The 10,430-nt window shown below is 40.2% G+C and overlaps 1 protein-coding gene across 1 annotated transcript; it reads right to left on the bottom strand.

The window, feature by feature from the left end:
• Positions 1–8,926: 8,926 nt before the first annotated feature.
• Positions 8,927–9,330, bottom strand: LOC124691157. The gene is made up of 2 exons (XM_047224430.1): positions 9,187–9,330; positions 8,927–9,088 (listed from the first exon to the last, which is right to left on the bottom strand). The coding sequence occupies exons 1-2, from the start codon at positions 9,328–9,330 to the stop codon at positions 8,927–8,929; spliced, it is 306 nt and encodes a 101-aa protein (XP_047080386.1).
• Positions 9,331–10,430: the final 1,100 nt, after the last annotated feature.

Genomic DNA, 10,430 nt, shown 5'->3' with positions numbered 1-10,430 from the left:
ACAGTCAAACTTGGAATATGGTCAAGCAACACTTTCCATCTTTTAGTGGAACTTGAAAATAAAACATAAATGCATTGCACAATTCCAAAAAAGGAAATAGCTTTACCGCACGAACTAGCCATATCACACAAAGTAAGATTTAGACTATGACACGCACATGGCATATACAGAGCACTTGGATTAATTTCAAGCAATCGACTTTGTACCCCTTGCTTTTTCCCTTTCATGTTCGAACCATTATCGTAACCTTGGCCTCTGACATCATTAATATTTAAGCCATAAGACTCTATAGCATCAAGAAGTACATTAAAAAGACCCAAACCAGATGTGTCATCCACCTTCAGAAATTCCATAAAGAACTCCTCTATCTTAATTTTGTTGTTGGACATGTTAACACATCTAATAATTAAAGTCATTTGTTCTTGATGGCTAACATCCGGAGTACAATCAAGAATAACAGAGAAATATTTAGCCTCTAAGAGCATACCTAAGAGGAGAGAAATTGGAGATATGGAGGAATCAGAGACAGGGATCCGTGCTATTTAACAGCGATGCGGCCGGATTAGGGGAGGGAAGGATACGTACCATCTCTCATCTTGATGCGGGATTGCCTCAAACGTCTAGGGAGATGATTGGGGAACAAAATAGTACCGTTGGTCTCCATTGATGGCTGGAGTGACCTCGGAATTGGAAAGGGCTGAGGGGGAGGCGGCGCTGTTCTCTGCTGGGATTGGAGAAATTTGAGGAGTCGGGAGGAGACGAGTCAGCGAAGAGAAAGAGGAGAACGATAGGATGGATTGGGTACTGCCGTGCTGTGCTAGGAGATGTTTCATCAATACACATCCACGTTTGGTCCTCACGTGATGGGCTGATGGCTTGGGCCTTATTTCTCTTTTCCTAATTCTCCCCCTTGTTTTCTTGGGCCTAATACAAGGTATCATATACTGAACTACTACCTGGGCCAGGGCCCCTGACTCGCGAGGGCCCGGGGCGGTCGCCCCGTTGCCCCGCCTTATGGGCCGGCCCTGGTTAGCATATTATTTCTTCTTGTCAGTTAACTAGCTAGGACAGTTTTTTGCGGTCTATGTCAGCAAATCTGCTGTCCGGCTTGCATGTTAGCTACAAGCGAGAGTGTAATATCTCTGAAAAATCAGGTCGTCAAGTGCACAGGCCATGCATGACAGATAACATCAGGCGCCAATTGTTGCTTCAAATTCATATTGCCAAGAAAGTTAGTACATCAACGCTATCAGTGATAGCCTATCACCATATGCCCACTGCTTGAGCTTACATGGATTTTTCCAACTATCTATAGCAGCCTGCGGCCGCAGTGACTACCTAGCTAACTAGTACATCAAATTCCTATGAATTCCTGTCAACCTGACTAACTAGCTCTAGTATGCTCTGGGCAGAGAGATCAAAGGTGGAGAGAGGAAAGAATGAAGCAAATTTCGTTTCGGGTCAGTGGTGCCTAGGACCGTGGACATTTGGAACGTAGTAGTCTTCCTGGAGCTCCGGCAAACCGTGTGCCACTGCCTTAACTTCTCCGGCGGCAACAGCGCTTCTCGTCGCCTCGCTTACCGAGCTTGTCACAGGACCCTTGACCACATCATCGTTTGGTTTCTGCATTCATGAATAACAGTAAGTTAGCATATGCAGAAAAGATCAGTCCATAATATTCTGGGCCCAAATTAAGATTCAGACAATGAGTCAGGTGGTCGTCAAAATCACTACTTACATTGTCTATCTGACTGCTGGTGCTGACTGATTCCCGGGTCTGTGCATCAAGTCGGATGCCTTCGGCCTCCGTGGCCGTCAGTACCAGAAGCAAGATCACAGCTGCAGCCACTGACAACAAGTAGATGGAACTCCTCATCCTGTCAGAGATCGATGTCACTAACTAAGAGAGCACTTCTGTCTTCACTCTTCAGCTCGGAGAGGAGACTGGGGAGAAACAGATGCTAGGAAATTTAGTTGTTGTCTGAATTGAAGCATTCGACCTCATGAGCGAAGGTATATATACATCCTGCTTTGCAACCCTCCCCAGTGTTTGCTGCACTGATGTCTGTCATGAGTGGGTTAGCTACAGCATACACACATTAAACAACTACTTCTAAGTGCAATGTCTCTGGATCACTGTCGCCGATTAACCTGTACCCATGCATGCAATGATGCAAGACCAGGCCTTAGTTTATGGAGTACGGCCTTGTATATATGCCACCCTAAATGGGAGGATGCTTGCACAAAAGTTGGGTCATGATCAATTGTTTAAGCTACTAGATTATTGTTAATTAGCAGTCTAAGACATATTAAAATGCAGCACCCGTAACTGCTAAACACAAGAAGCGTCAGTATTTTGTGTTTGGTCTTTGCAGGAGCCGGACGAGACGCATTGTCCGGCCCTGGAAAGTTGGGTGCGGCCTGTCTAGCTCTACTTGGCGTAGGTTCGCAGGCATCGGTTACGTGCGCCTCCAGAAAGTGTTTATAGGTTAAGAGAACAGCCACGCGGTGAAACTGGGTTTTGCCGAGTGTTAATTTCGAAGTAGCGTTTGGATGCCTTCTCTAATTAAATACTAGATAGAAAGAAGCTCATGGAATGCCATTGTTGTGTACACATTGTTGTTTTACTAGTGGTCATGGCTTGAATCAACTAGTATCTTCTAATTTTCCTTCTCAACACGAGTTCTTTATTTTCATCGAATTGGGTACTAATCACATTTCCGGGAGTTCACATAAGCTGATTAGCAAGCGATTTATGTGGTTGTTCTACATGAAATTATCCACGAGCTTCACTCTAAGAAAACCGTGTGGTTATTTTTAAAATCGGTTTTGAAAAGACCAATGATAAGGTGAAATCGTCATTCTTGCAACAAACAATGCGGGTGAAAGGCTGTGCATAGTTCTGGTGTGAGTGGATCGCATAGCTTTTATAAGGAGAAAATGTTAGAATCAAATAAATGATGACATAGCTAATTATTTTTGAACAATGAAATGTTTGAGGCACAATGATCCTATGTTTGGGGGTGGAGTGTACATCCTTCAATATGCTAATTATACTATTATGTTCCATGTAACACGACTTAGATAAAGTGGACAACAGGAAGCTCATTTTTTCATCTTTGAATGACTCTCTGAATTAAAGAATAAGTTCCATAAAATTGTGATCTTATTCTTTGGAAAAGCTAAGGATGGGCACTAGTATAAATAACTTTTTGGTTGTGAAGGTTGATATTTACCCTTCCATAACCTGGGCATCCCTATACATTATCAAAAGCTAACAAACAATGAATTGAAGGGGGTAGATGACCTCTTTGAGAATAACAAATTGAGTGGCTAGGGGAAGCTACTCTCGTATGGAGATTGATCTGTTCTTGCAAACAATTTGCACACTAGTTTGTGGATGTTTATGCTGTTTCATTTCAAAATGCCGAAGGTGGTACAAAAAATATTAGACTATTACATAACTAGATTGTTCTAGCAAAGTGATAAACATAAATGAAAATATCAAAAAACAAAGTGGATCATATTATTTGTCACCCAAAGGATCAAGAAGGTCTAGGCATCGATGCATTACTTGATATAAAGAACATGTCTACATATCAAATGGATGTTTCAGCTATTCAATGAGGATTAAGTATGGCAAAAGTTTCTACATATACCTCTATTTCAATACGTTGGCACATGTGATATCTAAACCATTTGATTCTCCTTTCTAGAAAGGTCTAATGAGAGTTATCAAAGATTTTTCTAGCATGATATTTTTTTTATAGGGAAGAGTGTGATACACGGTTCTGGGAAGACTCATGGATAGGAAAGGTTCCTTGTCACAACAATACAAATTCCTATATTACATCGTATAATTTAAACAAGTTTCTGTTGCCCAGGTAACGTGAGGGGATCAGTGGAGTATTAGTTCTAGACGGACCTTAACCCGAGAGAAATGGACATCTTGGTGGTCCATCAATTGATGAACATACATTTATGGACCGTGCGCGGATTTAATGAACGATATTACAACATTTCATAGGAAATATATTTGAAAGCTCAAAATGCCTCTAAAATAAATAAATAAATGTGTAGTTTTTTGCATATGAGGGTGTTGTTGACGAAGGATAACGTAGCAAAACTTGACTAAAATGGGAACTGAAAAAATGTTGTTTATTGTGATGAGAAGTAAACAAATCAACATCTCTTCTTTCCTTGTCCTCTTGCCCGCCTTATGTGGCCGATAATGCATGTGGTATATGATATACCTCTGCCAATAAATATGTTCAAGAACAAATTTAAGGGGGTTAATGTGCAACTTAAGGCCCAAATTCGAGTAGGAGTGTAAGTTTTAAGTTGGGCTATATGGAAATATCATAATGGTGTTGTTTCAATAAGATACGAGTTTTTTTCAGGCCATTCACAAGGCATGTCGTCACATCTTCACCGTGTGGAGGTGATCGAGGGTTGTTTGACTTTTTTTTTTGCAGTGAGAGGGTTGTTGGACTTGGACTCTATGTGAAGTCATTTGGAGATTTCATCGATAAAATGACCTTTTATAACTAATAAGTCCCATCAAGAAGATTCAAGCATTTTAACCAATATGGATGTTGGTTTGCTAGTATAATTTGTATTGCATAAGTGAAGTCATATGGCTGCTCCTTTCTCTTTGTATGAGTTAGAGTTTAAAAAAATTCTTCGAAATGGGGAGTTTAACCCCGGCTTCTGCATCATGATGATGCACACGGTCTTTTATTAAAAAACACAGTAGTATTAAGTCTTACATCTCACGTGTCTCAAACATCGCCTATAGTTGATACAAAAATCAACCAGCGGAACAAAAGAAACATAGTAAAACTACACATCATTGTAGCCTCCTAGTATGACGTCAGCTAGCCTGGCACAAGATATCCTGAGCAACCGTCAGGAGCCGTGTGCATCCAGAAACCATGGCATCCCGTAATCCCTCCGGCGAAAGGAGAGCCCATAGCTGAACCCAGTGAGCCATTATGTGAATAACCTGCAAATAGTGAAAAGATTGTTTTTTGTTAAAGATAAGATTATTTCTTACCCTCCAAATAGACCAACATAAAGCAGAAACCCCAACACGGATGAAAGTTTTAGATTGTCTATCTACTCCATTTAACCAATTTCTAAACATATTTGTAATATTGGTTGGAGGTGGAAGATCAAAAGTGAAATTAACCGTACGCCAAAGAAGTTTAGATAAAGGACATTCAATGAATAGATGTTCAACAGTTTCATGTTCACCACAAAAAACACACTTCATACATCCGTTCCAATTTCGCTTAGCTAAATTGTCTTTAGTTAACAATACCTTGTTACTAAGGAACCACATGAAAATACGAATTTTTAAGGGGACTTTAACCTTCCACAAATACTTTCTCAAATATGGGGTATGATCGCTCATAAGATCTTCATACATAGATTTTACCGTAAATTTACCATTGGTTGTCAATCCCCAAACAAAGCGGTCCCGCTCATCATTTAAATTTACCGACATTAATTTTTGGCATAACTGCAACCATAAAGTCCATCTGTTTCCCAGCAGTGCCCATCTGAAACTAATATTCAGTGGGGTTTGAGCTAACACATGAGCTACCGTTACATTTTTGTGACTCACAATATTATATAATGACGGATATTGATTTGCCAGCGGGGTTTTCCCTAACCAAGCATCTTCCCAGAAACGAGTATTTATTCCATTACCAATTTGAAAGAAACCTCTATTAAAAAACTCTGCTTTTACTCGCATTAAACCCTTCCAGAAAGAAGAATCTGTGGGCTTAGGTTGTATTGCCGATAATGTCTTATGCCTTAAGTACTTATTATGTAACAATTCATGTCACACCCCATCCTCATTAAGCAACTTGAACAACCATTTACTCAATAAGCATTTATTTTTTCAGTTCGAGTACCTCAATACCTAAACCGCCTTGATCCTTAGGCCTACAGATAATATTCCATTTTGTAAGCCTATATTTTTTCTTATTTTCATCAGATTGCCAGAAAAACCTAGATCTATAGAAATCCAATCGTTTCCTTACCCCAACAGGTACCTCTAGAAAGGATAACATGAATATAGTTAAACTAGTTAAAACTGAATTAATAAGTATCAATCTATCCCCATAAGATAATAGCTTTTCTTTCCAGCATCCCAGTTTGCTTTCAAACCGTGTTTCAACTGGATACCAATCAGAATTTCTCAGTTTTCTGTAATGAATTGGGATACCTAAATATCTAAAGGGGAAAGATCCAGCGTCGCACCCAAAGATCTGTTTATATTGATCTTCTTCATCCTTCAACTTTCCAAAACAGAAGAGCTCACTTTTATGGAAGTTAATTTTATGTCCCGACAGTTCTTCAAAAATGCATAGGATTAACTTCATGTTTACAGCTTTAAGTAAGTCATGTTCTAAAAAAAAGGATTGTATCATTGGCATATTGTAGTATAGAGATACCCCCCTCAACAAGATGAGGAATAAGCCCCAATTTGATCATCATTTTTTGCACGTTCAATCAAGATGGCAAGCATATCTACAACAATGTTAAATAACATTGGGGACAAAGGGTCCCCTTGCCGCAAACCTTTCTTTGTTTGAAAATAATGACCAATGTCATCATTTACTTTTACTCCCACACTCCCACCTTGTACAAATTTATGAATTAAGCTACACCATTCCGTAGCAAAACCTTTCATTCTCAAGGTTTGTTGTAGGAAAGACCACTTAACTATATCATATGCTTTCTCAAAATCTATCTTAAATAAAACCCCATCCTATTTTTTAGTATGAAGTTCATGAATCGTCTCATGGAGAATGACAACCCCTTCTAAAATATTTCTCCCCGGCATGAAAGTAGTTTGTGTTGGTTTAATAACCTTTGGGGCAATCCCCGTTATTCTATTTGTCCCTACTTTAGTAAAGATTTTGAAACACACATTTAGTAGGCAAATAGGTCTATATTGTTGAATCTGTACCGCATCCTCTTTCTTGGGTAGTAAAGTAATCACCCTAAAATTAATTTGGAAAAGAGACAAATCTCATGTACTCAACTCATTAAAAAGTACCATTAGATCCAACTTTATTATTTCCCAATTTTTTTGATAAAACTCCGCCGGAAAACCATCAGGGCCTGGTGCTTTATTATGTTCCATTTGTGATATCGCCTCAAACACCTCCTCTTCAGTAAAATGATTTGTTAGAATATCATTTTCATTAGCTGAAAATCTGTGGAATATCATGCACCACTCCTTCAATTAACGAAATGTTTGTTGATTCCGGTGGCCCAAATAATTTTTTTTATAAAATTCAGTGATATACACTTTAAGGTTGTCTTCTCCAACAATTGTTCCTTGTTGCTCTAACTGGAAGATTTTCTCTTTCCGGTGTTTACCATTTGCCACCAATGGAAATACCTCGTATTATTCCCCCCTTCTTGGATATGCTTAACTTTTGCGCGTTGAACCCACTTAGATTCTTCTTCCCGTCTTAACTTACTCAGCCCTTCATTTGCTTTTCTAAGCTCCTCTCTCTCTTGCGGATTCAAAGGATTAATTTCCGATTTAATATCAAAATGATCTATAATACCTATTAGTCTCTCTTTCTCCTTTTTGTATTTTCCACTTTGATTTTTTGCCCAGCCTTTGAGAAACTTTCTAATGTGTCTTAATTTATTTAACCAAACATCGATGGGATTAGAACCAGTTATCACCGAATTCCACTCCTTCTGTATCATCTCAAAAAAAAACCCTCATGTTTCAACCAATATAGCTCAAAAGAGAATTTTGAGATATTACCCACATGAGCTTTAACCCCTGAGTCAATGAGAATCGGTGTGTGATCGGACTCTGCCCTGGTTAATGCACGAAGAGTCACTAAAGGAAATTTCTGTTCCCAAGAGATTGATACTAGAACTCTATCTAACTTCTCATATGTAGGTTCGTCTCTACGACTCGCCCACGTATATTGCCTCCTTGAAAGAGCAATTTCTCTTAAATCTAAATGTTCAATAATTGCATTAAACGCAAAAGACCATCTAGCATTAAAATTATCATTATTATTTTCTTCCCTTTTCCGAATAATATTGAAATCACCACCTACCAACATAGGTAATGTTTCAGACTCACATGTTCACCAATAGAAGTATCTGTTCACCAACAGATGAACATTCCAGGCCAGCCCCTTCTAAAATATTGTGGCACCGGCTCCTCTCTTTTTCCCCCGTTTACCCCGAACATCTTTTTCTGCCTTTTATCTACAAGTTCATTTTTCTTGCCTATCTTGAGAACGTCATGTAACCACATTCTTTAGCTACACCACTTATCCGTGCCTTCCCAAAAGGTGGCTAAGCTCAATCAATCATCTCTAGTTATCATTAAGCACATGCGGGGAACAGTAGTTGTCATACGTGGAGTTTATAATTCTTTAGTGCACCGTCCTGCCCGGACATAAAGTATACGTAACAGCAGTACTTGGCAAACACCACTGCAGCATATGCGGCAACACGTCCAGTGTTGTGGTTCGTACCGGCCGGCCACAGATGAACCACCGGCAGTGTACATAGTGTTGGCCAGCTGAAACTCTCGACTTGTGTCAGGAGAGCCTTGCAACTACTCTTCTGTGTCGTGAAAAGATATATACAATGTGTGTTAGGGTGTAGAGTAATATATCTCTGAAAATATATATCCAACGTGTGTTATGCATGTATGAAAATAACGTCTGCCGCCGATTGCTGCTTGAAGTCTGAACCTTGATCGTGTTGCAAAATAAGGAAGTTAGTACATCAACGCTATCACCATGTGCTCACTGCCTGAGCTTCCATGGATTCTACAACTATCTAGCCTAGCTAGTCTGTTCTAAACATCGATCATCCAGAGATGAAACACAAACAAAAACAAATAGACAAGAATTTTTGTCCCTCAGTGGTGTCTTGGGCTGTGATCACTCGGACCGTAGTAGTCCTCGTGGAACTCCGGCAGCTTGTGTGCCACCGCCCTGACTTCTTTCGCGGCAACAACGGCGCTCGTCTTTGCCTCGTTTGCCGAGCTAGCAGGTCCCTTGACAGCATTCTCGATTGGTTTCTGCATTGACGAAACACAAGCATGTTAGCATCTGCAGAAACGAGCTCGGAGATTCATTCAGGTAACAAGCTTGTGGTCAGAAATTATGAACCACTTACGTTTAGGCTCCTGCTGCTGCTGCTGCTGCTGACTGATGCGCGGGTCTCTGCGTCCAGTCGGATGGCTTCAGCCTCCATGGCCGTCGACAGTACCAAAAGTACTATCACGGCAACACCAAATGACATGTAGCTAGAGCTTCTCATCCTGTTAGAGAAATGTGAGTGAGAGAGCACTTAAGAGTTAAGACACTCTTCAGCTCAGATGGATGGCAGTAGAAAGAGGATGATCGAGCTGTACTAGGATAGGCCGAGTCTTCTGAAGCTCTTGACATTGCAGCTGATGCTATATATACATATGTTTCTTTACAACCCAAACGAGTGTAAAGCAAAAAAAAAAAACTTTAAAACTGCTTCTACTTTGCGAATGTCTTTGGGTCACTGTCGTTAGCCCGTACACATGCATACAAGATTCCCATATCGAAAAATAACACATGCATACAAGATGACTTTGGTAATGGTGTTCCTGTCACCTTGATGGCCGGATGTCTGCACGAAAGTTGGGTCGTGCTTAATTAAGCTGCTTGTCCCTTTCCTGGATTAGTTGCTAATGCCTGATGATGCCAATGGAAGTGCTAAACAAACAGGGTAACCACTAACCCGGCCGTGCATGGCAGTGTCGTTAGTTTGAGGCGCCGCACGCATCGTCCCCTGGAATGTTGCGAGACTGTCTCACACAGTCGACTTGTTAGCATAAAACCAGATAAATTCCGATTTTGGTAGCGTTTTAATTTTTTAACAAAAATATACACCATTTTTTGTAGTTTTTGCAACAAACAAAACTTAACACGAGTTGCACAGCAAGCGCTTTATCCTCAAAAAAGGAAGAAAAGATCCAAGTTCATCCTATTATTGGGCATAACTCAACACATTATCCGCTAAGAAACGCATACCTCATCGCAAATAAGAAGAACCAAGAAGAAATGGCGAATTGGAGTCGACCTTTGGGAGGTACTAGGAAGGGATGCACGGCGGCACGCCGCTTCCCTGGCTATTAGATTGTTGGATAAGCTAGTGTAGAAGTATCACAATATTCAGGGTATTAAAGTATTCTTGAAATGATGTTGTGGAAGTATTTTTGAAATAGTGTAGAAGTGCTAGCTATTGTAGAGCCAAGGTTTGAATTTTTTCCGCGCCCGAAGGTGATCATGAGGCGGTGAAAAAATAGGGTAGTGTGGAGAAAAATAAGTAGGTGATCCTGAGGCGATGGGAAAAGAAAGCAGTATGACAGTAGCACTACGTTGTGG

This window comes from Lolium rigidum, chromosome 2 (assembly GCF_022539505.1).
Source record: "Lolium rigidum isolate FL_2022 chromosome 2, APGP_CSIRO_Lrig_0.1, whole genome shotgun sequence".
NCBI classification, from domain to species: Eukaryota; Viridiplantae; Streptophyta; class Magnoliopsida; order Poales; family Poaceae; genus Lolium; species Lolium rigidum.
Note: the sequence above shows the minus strand (reverse complement) of the source record. Positions and strands in the feature narration are given on the sequence as shown.